Source organism: Suncus etruscus, chromosome 14 (assembly GCF_024139225.1).
Source record: "Suncus etruscus isolate mSunEtr1 chromosome 14, mSunEtr1.pri.cur, whole genome shotgun sequence".
NCBI lineage: Eukaryota > Metazoa > Chordata > Mammalia > Eulipotyphla > Soricidae > Suncus > Suncus etruscus.
In genome coordinates, this window is record NC_064861.1 from 67,616,732 (window position 1) to 67,635,719 (window position 18,988).

The 18,988-nt window shown below is 45.4% G+C and overlaps 1 protein-coding gene across 1 annotated transcript in view; it reads left to right on the plus strand.

The window, feature by feature from the left end:
- Positions 1–18,988, plus strand: part of COG4 (component of oligomeric golgi complex 4) — a 30,652-nt gene continuing 11,664 nt past the window's right edge. Inside the window, exons 1-8 of the mRNA XM_049786489.1 lie at positions 1–189; positions 2,351–2,433; positions 5,024–5,138; positions 9,985–10,159; positions 13,337–13,530; positions 15,031–15,136; positions 16,685–16,842; positions 18,515–18,573. Coding sequence (XP_049642446.1) covers positions 1–189; positions 2,351–2,433; positions 5,024–5,138; positions 9,985–10,159; positions 13,337–13,530; positions 15,031–15,136; positions 16,685–16,842; positions 18,515–18,573 — 1,079 coding nt within the window. The remainder of the gene's footprint in view (positions 190–2,350; positions 2,434–5,023; positions 5,139–9,984; positions 10,160–13,336; positions 13,531–15,030; positions 15,137–16,684; positions 16,843–18,514; positions 18,574–18,988) is intronic.

Sequence of the window (18,988 nt, forward strand, 5' to 3'; positions counted from 1 at the left end):
ATGAGGACCAAGATGGCGGACCTCGAGACCCAGACGAAGCTGTCAGTGGCTCCTCCGCCGCCGGACGGTGGCGGAGGAGGAGGCGGAGGAGGAGGAAGCCGCTGCTCGGAAATATCCACCGAGCACATTCGCTCCCTGACGGAGCTGCAGGAGCTGGAGGCTGTGTACGAGCGACTGTGCGGAGAGGAGGTGGGGCGGGCTGAGCCTCTTTCTCCAAGAAGGATCTAGGGGCAGTGAAATGTACAAGTTGTCAGTTTGGGGGAAATGCGGGTTTTAGGAAAGTCTCTCCTGGCGAGGGACACCAAAGCGCTTACTCGATCCTCACAAGTGTCGACGGAGACCCGCCGTCTCCCTCCTCTCAGCCTGATGTTCTCCTCTGATGGGTGGCCCCACCCCCCCAGTTGACAGCTCTGATCCTGAACCCCACCCCCGGGTTTCTCCACTGGAAGAGATGATGGCCTATATACATCGGCTCACCTGGTTCTCAAAATAGGAATAAAGACGGCCTTGCGTTAGTTTAGCAATTTAAAAATTAGCAGAAGCTGTCTCCTTGTAGTCACACTTAAGCAAGATGTAATGGCAGCAAGCAGTGGGTTTTGTTTTCCTTGCACGCTACAGAACCGGGTTCTCTCCAGGCATCCCATATGATGATCCCCAGAGCCTGTCATGAGTTATTCCTGAGCATGTCAACTAAATTTGATGCATTTTAATGATTTATCCTGGGAAATGACTGGCGGCTATCTTTTTAGCCTGTTGATTTAAAACACAACTTCCTAGACACTGCCCCCCCCCCCCAGGTTTTACGACCTCAGGCACAATTTTCTAATCTTGGAGAAATCACCTAATCTCTTGTAGCCTGCAGGTTGTGTCCAGTGATGGATGTGGACTATGTTCTCCAAGATTCCTTTCATTTTTAATGTTCCTTTCTAACCCCTTTACTATTTTCTTGGCTCTCAATATAGTTTTTGAATATTAGTATCATTGATTCCAAGCCAATCAGAAGAAAGAGAGCTAAGCTCTGCTCTCAACATTTAGTGCTTGTTCTTTAAAGTCTTAAAGATTTAGACTGAGCACAAAAAGCAGTTTTAGCCGGCGTGGTGGCACTAGAGGTAAGGTGTCTGCCTTGCCAGCGCTAGCCTAGGACAGACCGTGGTTCAATCCCCCAGCGTCCCATATGGTCCCTCAAGCCAGGAGCGACTTGTGAGTGCATAGCCAGGAGTAACCCCTGAGTATTACCGGGTGTGCCCCCCCAAAAAAAAGCAGTTTTAGCTTGGGGGGTGCTGAATCACTGATAGCTTTGATTTGCACAAGTTAACTTATACCAACTCTAGCGATTAGATGGATTTGCCAGTGAAATATGTGTTATAAAATCTATTACCCACCCCAAGTCCATATAGATAGGATATGCCAGGGATCAACCTTGGTTGTCAGCTTGCAAAATAACCACCTTACCCACTGTACTATCTCACTGCCTCAAAGTATGGTACCTCGGGGTTAGCACAGTGATAGGGCGTTTGCCTTGCATGAAGCTGATTCAAACAGATGGTGTTCGAATCCTGGCATCCTATATGAAACAAAAAAAAAAAAGTACAGTACCTATGCTCAAATTTATAGATTAAATCAAATTTGGGAAAGACTGGAAATTAAGTGATTTTACTGTTGAAGCCAAGTTAATTCTGTATTTATAGTGTATAATTTTCATAAGGGAAGGATTCCTTCAGTTGTGCTGAATTATTTTAATAAAAATTTTACCAAAGACTACTATTAATTAGTTTAACCACATACTGTGTGTTAAGTACATTATGTTTATGATTCCATTTTGCTCACCCAACAGCCTTAGGGGTATATATTACCCTATTTTTAGAAATGATAAATTTATCTTGGTACTGACTTTTAAGAAAATTTGTTTTGAAAAGACTTTGTAATTGCTACTTAAGGAAGCTTCAGTTGCTTAGCTGTCCAGTATTAATCATTATGCTAATTACATTGAATAAAGGCTTACTTATCACAATTATAGTGTTCATCTGCTAACTAAAATATTTTTATAAATTCATAATCACTGCAGTATGATAAGTGCAAAAATGAAATTACTCAAATCCTAGAGGATCACAGTGAAAGAAGAGACTATTGAAATAGGAATTATTCTTTAGTTGGTTCAGATCAAATTTGGGTTTTATTTTAGGACCACACTCAGTGCTGTTCAGTGGATCAGATAGTGCCTGTGCCAGGGATAACCTGGGCTCCTACATGTAAAGCTCCAACCCTTTGATCCAGCATCCCCACCTGGGCTTATTCTTTCTTAGAGTTTACTCTGACCATTCTGATGACAGAATGTTTCTTTGTGTTCCAGAAAGTTGTTGAGAGAGAGCTGGATGCTCTTTTGGAACAGCAAAATACCATTGAAAGTAAGATGGTCGCTCTTCATCGAATGGGGTGAGTCTCTTCCTCTCAGCAACATCCACTATAAATTCTACACACTTTTTTTTGTGGGGGAGTGAGAGGAGGAAGGCCGACACCTAGCTCTATTCTCAAGAAACACTTCTGGGGGCCGAGCGGTGGCGCTGGAGGTAAGGTGCCTGCCTTGCCTGCGCTAGCCTAGGACGGACCGCGGTTCGATCCCCCGGCATCCCATATGGTCCCCCAAGCCAGGAGTGACTTCTGAGCGCATAGCCAGGAGTAACCCCTGAGCGTCACCAGGTGTGGCCCAAAAACCAAAAAAAAAAAAAAAGAAACACTTCTGGCAGGCTTGGGGGACCATGTGGGATGCCAGGGTTTGAACCAAGATCAGCTATGTACAAGGCAAGGGCTCTATTTACTATACTATCACTCCAGTCGAACTTTTATTTTTGGTTTTGGGCTACATCCTATGGCACTTATGAGTTACTCCTGGCTCTGCACTAAGAAATCAGTCCTGGCAGGCTCCAGGGACCATATGGGATGCCAGGGATCAAACCTGGGTCCGTCCTGGGTTGGCCACGTGCAAGACAAATGCCCTGCCACTGTGCAGTCTCTCCAGGCCTTTATTTATTTTTCCCCTCCCCTTCCCCCTTCCTATATATTTATTTTTAAAAAAGAATTTATTAACTTGGGTCACACCTGGCTGCACTCAGGGGTTACTCTGACTCTGTGCTCAGAAATCACTCCTGGCAGTCACAGAGGACCCTATGGGATACTGGGATTCAAACCACCATCCGTCCTGAATTGGCTGCATGCAAGGCAAAATCCTTACCATTAGCTACTATAAATTTTAACAGGTTCCATGGGATATGTTACTCTGCTTCCTTTCTTCTTTTTTGTGGGGGGGGCAGTTTGAGCCATAACTGATGGTGCTCAGGGTTCATTCCAGACCTATTTCTAGAATGGCTCCATGGATTTCTGGAATAGGTTCCAAGAATCAAACCCCAAGGAACAAGCCCGTAAGCCACATTCCTCACTCTACTTATTTTTTATACTTAATGTTCCTGCCATTGCTAGTGCTCACGTTTTTAGTTGTAGTACTTGCCAGGGGTTACACACTTGCTTGTGGTACACTAAAGATTGCATTTGTTATTGTTGTTGCTTTGGAATTGCACACTTTTTGATGGCACTGGTGACCCCAAACAGCAGAGCTTCTGACATCACTCAGTGGCTGTGGACAGAATTGGGAATTGGATTCTTGGCCTTACACTTGCCAGGTATATGCTTTGCAACTGAGCTGTCTATTCTCACTCGCCCAGACTGTTTAGTTTTATATGTGAAAGTGTGTTACTGAAAATAAACACCTGGGGCCGGCAAGGTGGCGCTAGAGGTAAGGTGTCTGCCTTGCAAGCGCTAGCCAAGGAAGGACCGTGGTTTGATTCCCCGGTGTCCCATATGGTCCCCCCAAGCCAGGGGCGATTTCTGAGTGCTTAACCAGGAGTAACCCCTGAGCATCAAATGGGTGTGGCTCAAAAAAACAAAAAAAGAAAGAAAAGAAACACCTAAGGGTATATAAACTCACCAACTCAGAAACTCTGTGGATCGAGCCTCAAAATCTGTATTTGGTTTTGTTTTGGTTGGTTTTTTTGGGTGCCACAGTTGGTGGCACTAAGGGGTTTCTCCTGGCTCTGTGCTCACAAGTTGCACTTGGTGTCTTGGGACCATATGGAATAGCACGGATTGAATCTAGGTTGGCCATGTGCAAGGCAAATACCTTACGCACTGTGCTATCACTCCTGCTCCCAAAATCTGTATTTTATTAACACAATGCAATTCAGATATATTTTGAGGACCAAGTTTAAGAGCCAGTATATTATATACTGCAGAGTTACAGAAGTTACTCTTTAATTTTATCTAGAAGTAAGCCCTAGGACCAGAGTGATAGCATAGCAGGGAGGGCATTTGCCTTGCACATGACTGACCCAGGTTTAATTTTGGTATCCCATATGGTCTCCTGAGCCTGCCAGAAGTAATTTCTGAGTGCAGAACCAAGAATAACCCCTGAGTGCTGCTCAGTATCCCCCCCCCCCAAAAAAAAAGAAGCCCTTTGCACCATCTGGTGTGACACAAAAACAGAAGAAACAAGAGGTCACCAGAGCAATAGCACAGCAGGTGGGACATTTGCCTTAGAAGTGGCCATCCTCGGGTTTGATTTCCCAATAACACATAATTACCATAAATCCTTGAGCATAACCAGGAGTGAACACTAATTGGAAGCCCATGATCACTGTGAGGTGTAAAAACAAAAGCAAAATTAAAAAAAAAAAAAAAAGACTCTCCATTTGGCAAAAATAAAATTATCTCTTTTTTTTTTTTCCCTTTAGGCAGCGGGGCATGGACTTCTGGGCCACACACAGCTATGTTCAGGGCTTACTCCTGGTTCTGTGTAGAGGGGTAATTCCTGGTAGTACTCAAAGGGCCATATGTAGTGATAGGGAATAAACCAGGGTTGCCACATGCAAGGCAAACTCCTTACCTGCTGTACTCTCTCTAGTCCAATAAAAGCATTTCATATTCTTTTTATCTGTCCTTATGGATAATGTGTCCTGACATTGTATATCTCCAGACCCAACCTGCAGTTAATTGAAGAAGACGCAAAGCAACTTGCTGGAATGATTACCTTTACCTGCAATTTAGCGGAGAATGTGTCCAGCAAAGTCCGCCAGCTTGACCTGGCTAAGGTAATCTCATGAGATTTTAATGTTTAAATTTCTAGAAGTCAGTGGAGAATGTGCCATGTTCAAGTTAGGAACAGCATCAATACAAATCTAACGAACATGCAAACCAAGCTACCTTAAATAAAAATTCCAAACCAGGGCCCAGAAATAGTACATCAGGGAGAGCACTTAACTTCCACATGGCTGATCTAGGTTAGTCCCCAAAGGTCAATAAGGAATGATTGATCCCTGAGTGCAGAGCTAGGATTAAGCCCTGAGTACTGCCAGGTATGGTTCAAAAACGAACAATAACAACAAAGAAATTCCAAATCAGTAACATTTATGGCTATAGATAATAAAAATCCTTGACAATACTAGCAAATCAATAATTTATTAAAAGAACCTAACTATGACCAAGTAGAATTTGTCCCAGAAATATAAGTTTCGTTTAACATCTGAAAAAATCAATCAGTATGTGTCATGTTGGAAGAAGAAAAGTACAAAATCACATGCCATATTTTTTGCTCTATATGACGCACATAGATTTTAGATGCTCTCCTTCCCTGCACTCAGGCTTCAGTTCCAGGCAGCATTTCCTCCATAAGACGCATCACTTTCTAGCACTGGTTTTTTGTTTGTTTGTTTGTTTTGTTTTTGTTTTGTTTTGTTTTTTTTTTGTGGTTTTGGGTCACACCCGGCAGTGCTCAGGGGTTATTCCTCGCTCCAGGCTCAGAAATTGCTCCTGGCAGGCACAGGGGACCATATGAGACTCCGGGATTCGAACCGATGACCTCCTGCATGAAAGGCAAACGCTTTACCCCCATGCTTTCTCTCCGGCCCCTCTAGCACTGGTTTATGTTGGAAGAGTCACTGGAAATTTTTTCTCCTTGGTTTCCTATTGATAGTATTGTATTCATAGAGTTTATATATGCATAATATCCATCTTGTATTGTGACTTGATACTGCCCTACAAAGCTCATTTCTAATCTTTTACTGCCTCAGTTCCAACCCTTATTTCCCCCCATCTACCTATGTAGATGCAGCTCATGACATGAAGCTCACCACATAGAGTGATGAGTGCAGTAAGAGAAATAACGACACTGAAAACTATGATAACAATGTGAATGAATGTCTCATATACAGATGTGGATGAAGTGGGGAGGAGGGAGATCTGGGAAATTGGTGGTGGAAATCTTGCACTGGTGAAGGGGAGTGTTCTTTACATGACTGTAATCATACAACTACAATCATATTTGTAATCACAGTGTTTAAAGATAATTTAAAACAATGAAAAAAAAAAGACACACCACTTTTTTTTTTAGGTCATACCTGGCAGCGTTCAGGGGTTACTCCTGGCTCTATGCTCAGAAATCGCTCCTGGCAGGCTCAGGGGACTATATGGGATGCTGGGATTCGAACCACCGTCCTTCTGCATGCAAGGCAAACTCCCTTCCTCCATGCTATCTCTCTGGCCTCAATATATACTTTTTTGGGGTGTAAAGTGCATCTTATGATACAAAAAATATGGTAATCATTTTATAGACTCAAAACATAACCTGGGGCCAGAGAGATAGCATGAGGTAAGGCATTTGCCTTTCATGCAGAAGGTCATCGGTTTGAATCCCGGCGTTCCATATGGTCCCCCGTGCCTGCCAGGAGTAATTTCTGAGCATGGAGCCAGGAGTAACCCTGAGCAGAGAGAGAGAGAGAGAGAGAGAGAGAGAGAGAGAGAGAGAGAGAGAGAGAGAGAGAGAGAGAGAGAGAGAGAGAGGGAGGGAGGGAGGGAGGGAGGGAGAGGGAGAGGGAGAGGGAGGGAGGGAAGGAGGGAAGGGAGGGAGGGAGGGAAGGAAGGAAGGAAGGAAGGAGGGAAGGGAGGGGAGGAGGAAGGAAGGAAGGAAGGAAGGAAGGAAGGAAGGAAGGAAGGAAGGAAGGAAGGAAGGAAGGAAGGAAGGAAGGAAGGAAGGAAGGAAGGAGGGGGAGGGAGGGAGGAAGGAAGGAGGGGGAGGGAGGGAGGAGGGAAGGAAGGAAGGAGGGGGAGGGAGGGAGGGAGGGAGGGAGGGAGGGAGGAAGGAAGGAAGGAAGGAAGGAAGGAAGGAAGGAAGGAAGGAAGGAAGGAAGGAAGGAAGGAAGGAAGGAAGGAAGGAAGGAAGGAAGGAAGGAAGGAAGGAAGGAAGATAAGGTGTCTGCCTTGCAAGCACTAGCATAGGATGGACCGGGGTTAGATCCCCGGCGTCCCATATGGTACCCCCAAGCCAGGAGCGATTTCTGAGCTCATAGCCAGGAGTAACCCCTGAGTGTCAAATGGGAGTGGCCCGAAAACCAATAATGAAATAAAATAACCAAAAACCCAAAAACTTTTAACCAAATTCAATGCCTCTTATGATAAAAAGCAAACAAATTTGGAAGGGAACTTCCTTTATCTCAGAAAGGGCATAATTTTAAATTTCACACAAATAACACTATATTTATTGGTGAAAAACTGACCAAGAACAATATATCAAATGTCAACACTTATGGTGCTTCTCTTCAATGTTGTACTTGAAGGTTCTAGCCAGGGCAATCAAGCAAAAAAATCCAGAAATGTCCAGATTTGAAAATATATCTATAATGCATACCATATTTTTACATTTTCTAAGTAGTCATTAAAAGTTTTTGTCTTATGAGCAACCAACCAGGCTGTGGAAATTCCCGAGACCAGGAAGTGACCCTCTGAAATAAGGATACAGACAGTTTTCTGTCATGCAAATGACAAATCTTTATTGGGAAGAAAGCTTCTCTTATACTACTCAGAATAAAGGCTATGCATGGCAGAGCAGGGAATGTGTTTATCCTTAGTTAAACATTACTTAGATTAAAGAAAGTACCTCTAACTAAACAGGCTCAGTAGAACAAATGGGGGACAATTGGTATAGTGTGTGTCGGTAAATCAGATAAATTTAATAAAACAAGGGTGGGGGTCGGAGAAATAGCATGGAGGTAGGGCGTTTGCCTTGCATGCGGAAGGTCGATGATTTGAATCCCGGCATTTCATATTGTCCCCCGAGCCTGCCAGGAGCGATTTCTGAGCATAGAGCCAGGAGTAACCCCTGAATGCTGCCAGGTATGACCTGAAAACCAAACAAAACAAAAAACAAGGGGCCAAAGCAATAGCACAGTGGTAGGGTGTTTGCCTTGCACACGGCTGACCTGGATCAGACCCAGGTTCGATTCCCAGCATCCCATGTGGACTCTTGAGCCTGCCAGAAGCGATTTCTGATTGCTTGCTTGCTTGCTTGCTTGCTTTCTTTCTTTCTTTCTTTCTTTCTTTCTTTCTTTCTTTCTTTCTTTCTTTCTTTCCTTCTTTCCTTCTTTCCTTCTTTCCTTCTTTCTTTCTTTCTTTCTTTCTTTTTCTTCTTTTTTTTGTTTTTGTTTTTTGTTTTTGGGTCACACCCAGCAGCACTCAGGGGTTACTCCTGGTTACTCCTGGCTCTATGCTCAGAAGTCACCCCTGGCAGGCACAGGGGACCATATGGGATGCCAGGATTTGAACCACCGTCCTTCTGCATGAAAGGCAAATGCCTTACCTCTATGCTATCTCTCTGGTCCTTCCTTCCTTCCTTCCTTCCTTCCTTCCTTCCTTCCTTCCTTCCTTCCTTCCTTCCTTCCTTCCTTCCTTCCTTCCTTTCTGTTGTTGTTCTTTTGGGCCACACCCAGCAGTGCTCTGGAGTTACTCCTGGCTCTTCTTTCAGAAATCCTCCTGGCAGGCTCAGAGGACCATATGGGATGCCAGGAATTTAACCCTGGTCCATCCCAGATCAACCGCATGCAAGACAAATGCCCTACTGCTGTGCTGTCACTTGGACTCCAAGAGCAATTTCTTAGTACAGAGCCAGGAGTAACCCCTGAGTGCTGCTGGGTATGGTCCAAAAACAAACAAACAAAAATAAACCCACCTAGGCTAGGGGGCTGCAATTATGCAGGCTCCAGAAGGAATACATTGACATAGCCTTCTACTACATCTCTTTTTTTTTTTTTTTGGTTTTTGGGCCACACCTGGCATTGCTCAGGGCTTACTCCTGGCTGTCTGCTCAGAAATAGCTCCTGGCAAGCACGGGGGACCATATGGGACACCAGGATTCGAACCAACCACCTTTGGTCCTGGATTGGCTGCTTGCAAGGCAAACGCCGCTGTGCTATCTCTCCGGGCCCCTCTACTCCATCTCTTATAGAATTTCCTTCTCCTTCCCGCTTTTGCTATCCCCCAACACCCTCCTCTTATGACTGTAATCACACACTGGGTTTGCTCGTGCACAGTGCTTATGGTATACTGAGCCCTCCCAGGGTGATCCCTTAGCTGAGCTGGTTGTAACTCTAAACATTAAAAGTAGGGGCGGGAGTTTGCCTTGCATGTGACCAACCTGGGTTCTATCCTCAGCATCTCTCATGGTCCCCCCGCCCACTAGGAGTGATTCCTGAGTGTAGAGCCAGGAGTAACCCCTGAGCATTGCCAGGTATGGCCCACAACTCCCCCCGCCCCCCAAAAAAAAAAACCCAACAACAATAAAAGTAAAACAGAGGGCCAGAAGATAGCTCAATGGATTGAGTACATGTTTTGCAAGTCTGAGGCCTGGGTTCAACCCCCAGCTCTACATAATTCCCTGCCACATGAGGCCAAAAAATAGAACAGAAATAGGGGGAAATAATTTTGGATCTCTTGGGGGTTTTTCAGTTGTTTGCAGATCTGGGGATTAAGCAAAGGACTTCATATATGACTAAGCTACCTTCCCAGCCATTAATGCATGATTTTGTCCTTAATATCAAAAATATTAAGACATTATCTCTTGAACATTAAGACTAAGACATTATCTCTAAGCATCAAGTCTTTCTGCAGAACCGTCTCTACCAAGCCATCCAGAGAGCAGATGACATCTTGGACCTGAAGTTCTGCATGGATGGAGTCCAGACTGCTCTAAGGAATGAAGATTATGAGCAGGCTGCCGCCCACATTCATCGGTACTTGTGCCTGGACAAGTCAGTCATTGAGCTTAGCCGCCAGGGCAAAGAAGGTAACTTCCAACTGTTGATACCAGCCTGAGGTCTAAGCATTTGTCCTTGAGAAGTTTCCTTTTCTGGTAGAAGACCTGACACAGGCCCTAGACCAGGACTTTGTAAACTTTCCACTCACAACTTCTTTTCACCTGAGAAATACAACATAGACAAGCCCTGCTAGAAATAACTCTTGATGGAGGCCAGAGTGATAGCAGTAGAGCATTTGCCTTGTACACTGCCGACCTGGGACAGACCCAGCTTTGATACCTGGCATCCATATGGTCCCCCAAGCCTACCAGGAGAGATTTCTGAGTGAAGAACCAGGAGTAACCCCTGAATGCTGCTGAGTGTGGCCCCAAAACCAAAGATAAAAAAAAAAGAAATACTGGGCCCGGAGAGATAGCACAGCGGTGTTTGCCTTGCAAGCAGCTGATCCAGGACCTAAGGTGGTTGGTTCGAATCCCGGTGTCCCATATGGTCCCCTGTGCCTGCCAGGAGCTATTTCTGAGCAGACAGCCAGGAGGCCAGGAGTAACCCCTGAGCACCGCCGGGCGTGGCCCAAAAACCAAAAAAAAGAAATACTTGGGGCAGGAAGATAGCATGGAGGTAAGGTGATTGCCTTTCATGCAGAAGGATGGTGGTTCAAATCCCGGCATCCCATATGGTCTCCCAAGCCTGCCAAGATCTATTTCTGAGCATAGAGCCAGGAGTAACCCCTGAGCACTGCTGAGTATGACCCAAAAATAACAACAAAAAGGAAATACTTCTAATTCATTAAGTATAATTTGAAATTTACTTGTTATGTATTTCATAACCAAATTTTTTGCTATTGCCAAATTTTTTGGGTTTTTTTTTTTTTTTTTTTTTTTTTTTGTGGTTTTTGGGTCACACCCAGCAGTGCTCAGGGGTTACTCCTGGCTCTATGCTCAGAAATTGCTCCTGGCAGGCACAGGGGACCATATGGGACACTGGGATTCAAACCGATGACCTCTTGCATGAAAGGCAAACGCCTTACCTCCATGCTATCTCTCCAGCCCCGGGTTTTTTATTTTTTTTACTTTTATTGTTTTGTTTGTTTTTGAACCACACTTGGTGGTGCTCAGGGGTTACTCCTGGATATGCACTCAGAAATCACTCCTAGCTTGAGGGACCATATGGGACATCAGAGGATTGAACTGCGATCAGTTCCTAGGTCAGCCACATACAAGGCAAATGCCCTACCACTGCACCACTGCTGTGGCCCCTATTGCCAAATTTTTCACAACTCCCACCTTCAGTTGCATGATACCTAGCTGGTGGTGGTAGTCAGAACCAGAGAAAAAGAGAGAGCTCAGTGGATGAGTGCATAAAAGAAACCTGGGTTCTGTCGCTGGTTCCCTTAACACAACACCAGGAATGGCCCTTGAGTAACAGCCAAAACTAGCCAAAGTGCAGCCCTAAAACAAACAAACCATAAAAAGCAGCATTTAGGTCATCTCAGGAGAGCAATAAAGAAAAGGCAACTAACTCCAGAGCTACTGTTGCCTCTTAAAGTATGAACTTCTGCCACTCTTTCTTTTCTCTCTGGCCTTCTCTGATGCTGTTTAAACACATACATACATATTTATTGTGCATATATTTATTGAGTTCCTCCCCTGTGAATCATAGTACTAATACTTATCATATCAAGGTAACTTGTCAGTATTGATCAGTATTAATAATTAGTATTGAAAGAAGCAATAACTACTTATCAGTATTATTACAGTATCACAGCAATACTGTGAGGTAAATTTTCTTTTTCTCTATTATTGTTATTTGCCTTCATTTACTCCCTTTCTCTAGACTACATGTTCCTTCTTTTTAGGTTTCAAAATTCTGTCCATATCTCAAAAAGGAAATGTGGCCTTCTCTAACAAACTTTTTCTGGAGCCTGAGCAATAATACAGTGGATAGGCTGCTTGCCTTGCACATAACCAATCTGGATTCAATTCCCAGCATTCCAAGTGGACCCCAGAGTGATCCCTGATTGCAGAGTCAGGAGTCAGCCTGATCACTGCCAGGCATGATGCAAAAACAAGGCAAACAAACAGAACCCAATATATTTTAATGAAATAAATTACCTTTTCTAGTTTTTCAGAAATCTTGATTCTTTTTTTGTTTGTTTGTTTTTTGGGTCACCCTCAGCAGTGCTCAGGGGTTACTTCTGGCTCTATGCTCAGAAATCACTCCCTGGCAGCTTGGGAGACCATATGGGATGCCGGGATTCGAACCACTGTCCTTCTGCATGAAAGGCAAATGCTCTATCTCCATGCCATCTCACCAACCCGAGAAATCTTGATTCTTTTTTTTGTTTTTGGTTTTTGGTTTTTGAGTCACACCCGGCAGCGCTCAGGGATTACTTCTGGCTCTATGCTCAGAAATCGCCCCTGCCAGGCACAGGGGACCATATGGGATGCTGGGATTCGAACCACCATGCTTCTGCATGAAAGGCAAATGCCTTACCTCCATGCTATCTTTCCAGCCCCGAAATCTTGATTCTTAAAGGCACATTTCTTTTTCCTTTTTGGTCATACCCTGCTGCTCTGGGGGACCCATATGGGATAATGCATATCAAACCCAGATCAGCTGAGTGCCAGCCTTATAGGGCACATTTCTTGCCCAAAAGTGATCTTTTTCATTTGATTCTCTGCTGTGAGATTATAGATGGTTTGTATTTTAATCATGGATATTGCTATATTGCTAATTCTGTGTCTCACGGAGCTTATTACATATACATACAATGTATATTCCTATGGGCTGGGGTGGATAAGCCACACCTAATACTCCGCAGGAACTGCTCCTATCTCACTGATCTAGAGTTCCTTCTGAAGCTACTTCTGGCAGTGCTGGAGAGACCATGTGAGGTGCCAAGCATCCAATCCAGGCCTGCAGGATGCGCACAGGCATGCATCTCTCTAGCCCTTTTTTTAATGAATAGTAGTAAACAGATGTGTTCTGTGTATACACTTTATAAGAAGCCTTTCTCTTTTTTTGAGTTTGGTTTAGTTTAGGGGCCACACCCTTACTCCTGAATCTGCTCTAAGGGAATAGCTCCTGGGACTTCTATAGCTGGTGCCAGGGATCAAACCTGGTTAGGTTGCATGCCAGGCAAGTATACTACCCATTGTACCATATATCTGGCCCCACATTATTCTCATTGTATCCCCATTGTTCAGGGAGCATGATTGATGCCAACCTGAAACTGCTGCAGGAAGCGGAGCAGCGTCTCCGAGCCATCGTGACAGAGAAGTTTGCAGCTGCCACTGAGGCAGGCGACCTCCCGCAGGTGGAACGCTTCTTCAAGATCTTCCCGCTGCTCGGTCTGCATGAGGATGGTTTGAGCAAGTTCTCGGAATACCTTTGCAAGCAGGTACGACCCCGGTTGTTTGGTGGGACCGTGCTTCCTCACTGCACACAGAATGCTCCAATTTTTGTGGATGCCTCTAGCCTTTGTATTGGACGACCTTTTTCATACCATACCTGATGGCAGAACGAGGTGCATGCATACAGCACTTGTCCACTCTCGCCTGGTGACTGTGTGCCTACTCACCTGCCGATGCACAATGACTTCCAGCAGACCCAGTGAAGTCCAGGGAAATTAAAATGCAAACTATCTGAGAAGCCAAATAACACTTTTCTATTTTTTTTTTCGAATCACACTTTTTTTGGGGTGGGTGGGTCACACCCGGCGGTGCTCAGGGGTTACTCCTGGCTGTCTTCTCAGAAATAGCTTCTGGCAGGCACAGGGGACCATATGGGACACCCGGATTCGAACCAACCACCTTTGGTCCTGGATTGGCTGCTTGCAAGGCAAACGCTGCTGTGCTATCTCTCCGGGCCCATACTGTTTTTAAGCCATCTGAAGCTGGCTTCTTTTTTTTTTTTAATTTTTTTTTTTAACTTTTGTTTTTTGTTTTGTTTTGTTTTGGTTTGGTTTTGGTTTTTGGGCCACACCCGGAGTTGCTCAGGGGTTACTCCTGGCTGTCTGCTCAGAAATAGCTCCTGGCAGGCACGGGGGACCATATGGGACACTGGAATTCGAACCAACCGCCTTTGGTCCTAGATCGGCTGCTTGCAAGGCAAATGCCGCTGTGCTATCTCTCCGGGCCCTGGAGCTGGCTTCTTTGAAGATCATTCGAAGTTGTTTTAAGTGGTTTGGCTAAACATAAATTTTAAATTAAGCCACACTGATGTAAAGGAGATGAAGTCACTTACAAGTTAAATTCTGCGGTTGGAGCAATAATACAGCAGGCAGGATGCTTACCTTCCATGCAGCTGACCCAGATTCTTTCTGGAGCACCTTATATGGAGCCCCCACCCCACCAAGCCCTGCGGGGAGTAAGCCCTGAGCACTGGCAGTTGTGGCTCCCTGCAACAAAAACAAAGTTAATTCTGACAAAGAAACGGTATTCTTTTTTTGGTGGGGGGCGGTTTAGGTTTTGGGTCACATCTGGCAGCACTAAGGTGTTACTCCTGGCTCTATGTTCAGAAATCGCCCCTGGCAGGCACAAGGGACCATATGGGATGCCGGGATTTGAACCAGTGACCTTCTGCATGAAAGGCAAACGCTTACCTCCATGCCCCAAGAAACAGTCTTGACTTCAGTTAGTCTCATCCTCCAGCCCCAGTTCACCAATATGTATCCATTATTAGGTAACCATTATTCTTTGCCTTTTACTGTCCAGGTTTTTCTCTGGTCTGACACCCTGGCTTCTCTGGACACTTCCCTCCCCCAAATGTCCCTCTGTGCTTCCCAAGCTTTCAGGCTTCGAGAGAAACTTGGGGAGAAGAACACCTGCAGGAAGCCAGGAATGAAAAGCAGGGCTGCCTCCTGGTCTGAGAAACTTATCTGGCTCTTCCCATCTTCCAGGTGGCCAGTAAAGCCGAGGAGAATCTGCTACTGGTGCTCGGGACAGATGGGAGTGACCGAAGAGCAGCCGTCATCTTCGCAGACACACTGACCCTCCTGTTTGAAGGCAGGTCTCCAGACTCCAGTTTCCCTTCCAGCCACCTCTGTCCCCTCCAGCACAGTGCCTTTAACTCAGTCCTAGAGTTTCTACTATTTACTTATGGAGAATTACTTTCCCAGTTCAAGATTAGTAGTCACGATTAATCTTTCATAGGGACCAGAGTAAAGAGTATAGTGGATAAGGTGTTTGCCTTGCATGCAGCCAACCAAGGTTCAAACTTTGACACCCCATATGGCCCCCTAAGCCTAAGTAAATCCTGAGTGCAGAGCCTGGAGTAACCCCTGAGAACCACCAGGTGTGGCCAAAAAAGAACTAGTCTCTCAGGGTTTTCTTTTTTTTCTGTTTTTGCTTTTGGGCCACACCTAACAGCGCTCAGGGGTTACTCCTGGCCCTGCACTCAGAAATCACTCCTGGTCTTGGGGACCATATGGGATGGTGGGGATTAAACCCGGGTTGGCCACATGCAAGGCAAACACCCCCACCTCTACCACTTTGATATCACTCCAGCGTCTTTCGGGTTTTTTTGATCCTCACCTTCAAGACCTAAATTCCTCTTTTTTTTTTTATTTTGGTTTTTGGTTCATACCCAGCAGCAATCGGGTTACTCCTGGCTCTGCTCTCAGAAATCGCCCCTGGAAGGATCGGGGACCATATGGGATCCTGGGAATTGAACTGGGATCTGTCCGGGGTTGGCCTTGTGCAAAGCAAACACCCTACCACTGTGCTATTGCTTGGGCCCAAAGACCCAACCTGTTAAGAGTAAGTTTAGGGGCCAAAGTGCTAGGACAGTTGGGAGGGCACTCGCCTTGCATGTAGCCAACCTGAGTCCGACCCACAAAATTATCAGAATAAGCCCTGAGAGGAGCCAGGAAAAAGTGTTGAGCACATTGAATGTGATCTAAAAATTTAAAAAAAAAAAAAAAAAAAAAAAAAGAACGCAAAAACAAACAAAAAACAATAAATTTAGCCCAAAAACCATTGGATAGAGAGTGATGTTGATTGCCAAAAGCATTCCTGTAAAGCCTAACCATATAATTTCTTCAATACCTGCTGATATATGAAGCCTTGTTAACAAGGTTAACAGATTAGGATCTGATAAGATCCAGCACTGATAAGAACCACTTTTCTTCAGGGCCGAAGCAATAGAGAGGGTTAGTAGGGCACTTGCCTTCTTGCATATGGCTAGGCCCAGTTCAATCCCAGCAACTCATATGGTCCCTGAGCCTGTCAGGAATGTCTCCTGAGTGCAGAGCCAGGAGTAACCCCTGAGCATTGCCAGGTGTGGCCCAAAAACCAAAAGAAGGTGGGAAGAGTTTTTGGGATCCCACCCTCTCTTCCTTCTTTTTTTTTTTTTTTTTTTTTTGTTTTGTTTTTGTTTTTGGGTCACACCCGGCAGCGCTCAGGGGTTACTCCTGGCTCCACGCTCAGAAATCATTCCTGGCAAGCTCGGGGAACCATATGGGATGCTGGGATTCGAACCACCGTCCTTCTGCATAGAAGGCAAACACCTTACCTTCATGCTATCTCTCCGACCCCTCTCTTCCTTTTTTCTAGGGATTGCCCGCATTGTGGAGACCCACCAGCCCATAGTGGAGACATACTATGGGCCAGGGAAGCTTTATACCATGATCAAATACCTGCAGGTTGAGTGTGACCGACAGGTGGAGAAGGTGGTCGACAAGTTCGTCAAACAGAGAGACTATCACCAGCAGGTGAGCACAGGGACAGGGTGAGTGGGAAGCAGCCACAGGGCACTGAAGAGAATGACTTGGGGGTGGGAAATGATGCAGATGGGAGAGAATTAGACTCTGAAGACAGATAGACCAACCTGTACCCTACCTGTCACAGCTTCCTTGGGACTTGTAATTATGTCAGGATGATGCCGGGCTCAGTTGCAGACTAAGGCGGACCTAGAGAGGGGCTTTCACGGCACATCACACAGGACATTGCTCCACAGCTCCACAGCAATGCCTTCCCATGCTGTGATGAGAGCTCTGTCTTTTTTTGTTTTTTTGTTTTGGGGCCTCACCTGGCAATGCTCAGGAGTTACTCCTGGCTCTGCACTCAGGAATCACACCTGGCAGGGCTCAGGGGGCCCATATGGGATGTTAGAGATTGAACTGGGTTAGCAGTGTACAAGGCAAGAGCCTTATCTCCTCTACTTTGTCTACAGCCCCAAGTTCTGTCTTCTTTTTTATTTATTTATTTATTTTTTTGGTTTTTGGTCCACACCCGGTGACGCTCAGGGGTTACTCCTGGCTATGTGCTCATAAATCGCTCTTGGCTTGGGGGGACCATATGGGACGCCAGGGGATCCATCCTAGGCTAGCGCTGGCAAGGCAGACACCTTACCTCTAGCGCCACCGCGCCAGCCCCAAGTTCTGTCTTCTTTTTTTTTTTTTTTTTTTTTTTTTTTAGTTTTTGGGTCACACCCGGCAGTGCTCAGGGGTTACTCCTGGCTGTCTGCTCAGAAATAGCTCCTGGCAGGCACGGGGGACCATATGGGACACCGGGATTCGAACCAACCACCTTTGGTCCTGGATCGGCTGCTTGCAAGGCAAACGCCACTGTGCCATCTCTCCGGGCCCAAGTTCTGTCTTCTTAAAGTTCTACTTCATAGCAAGTCATTTGTATCAAAATGCCTCCATAGTGTTGTTTTTTTGTTGTTGTTGTTGTTTTTTGGTTTTTGGGTCACACCCAGCAGTGCTCAGGGGTTACTCCTGGCTCTATGCTCAGAAATCACCCCTGGCAGGCACAGGGGACTATATGGGATGCCGGGATTCGAACCACCATCCTTCTGCATGCAAGGCAAATGCCTTACCTCCATGCTATCTCTCCGATCCCCTCCTCCATATTTTTTAAGTGCCAAGATAGTACCTGCTTTTTCAGAATGTTTTTCAGAATGCTGCTCTTTTTTTTTTCTCCCCTGAGCCACACCCAGCAGCACTGAAGGATTACTTTTGACTCTTCGCTCAGAAATTATTCCTGGCAGGCTTAGGGGACCATATGGGATGCCAGGGTCAAACCCAGGTCAGCTGTGTGGAAGCAAACTCCCCATCTTCTGTGCTATTGTTTCAGCCCCTCCTTTATTTTTTTTTTTTTTGAACAGAATAAAAGACTTCAAAATGGGGTGGCCTAGGAAATTTCCTTTGTAGAATTCTAGATGGGGTGCTCTAGACAGTGGGCTAGAGAATGCCACTGTGTCACTTCTAAACACAGTAACAGAGGGGAGCATTAGCCGGAAAATCTCCAGCTTCTCACCTAAAATCCTACCCAGTTGCCTGGATAGGATCAGCCAGTCCAAATACCACTATGTGCCAGGGGCAGGTGGGAGAATTGGTGGAAAAGGAGTAAACTCATTTCTCCCGTGTGTGCACTCTGCAGTTCCGGCAAGTCCAGAACAACTTGATGAGAAATTCTGCAGCAGAAAAAATTGAACCAAGGTAAAATGATCCTTTCTTGATCCTGTAGGAACATGAATTAGTAGTTTTATGTCACTCAGAAATTGCTCTGTGGGGCCAGAGTGGTAGCACAGTGGTAGGGTGTTTTGCCTTGCGTACAGCCGACCCAGGATGGACAGTAGTTCAAATCCCTCCCATATGGTCCCCCGAGCCTGCCAGAAGCGATTTCTGAGCGAAGAGCCAGGAGTAACCCCTGAGTTGCCAGGTGTGACCCAAAAACAAAAAACAAAAAAGAAAAGAAAAGGTCTCACCTCTGACTTGTTTTTGATGGAATGAATCAATGTCATATAAATAAGAGTGTATTTATGAAGTACAGTGCTATAAAGAATGTTTGGAAAAAATAGATCATTACCAGAGTGAGAGAAAGATTACAGGTATGCGCTTACCTTGCACAATG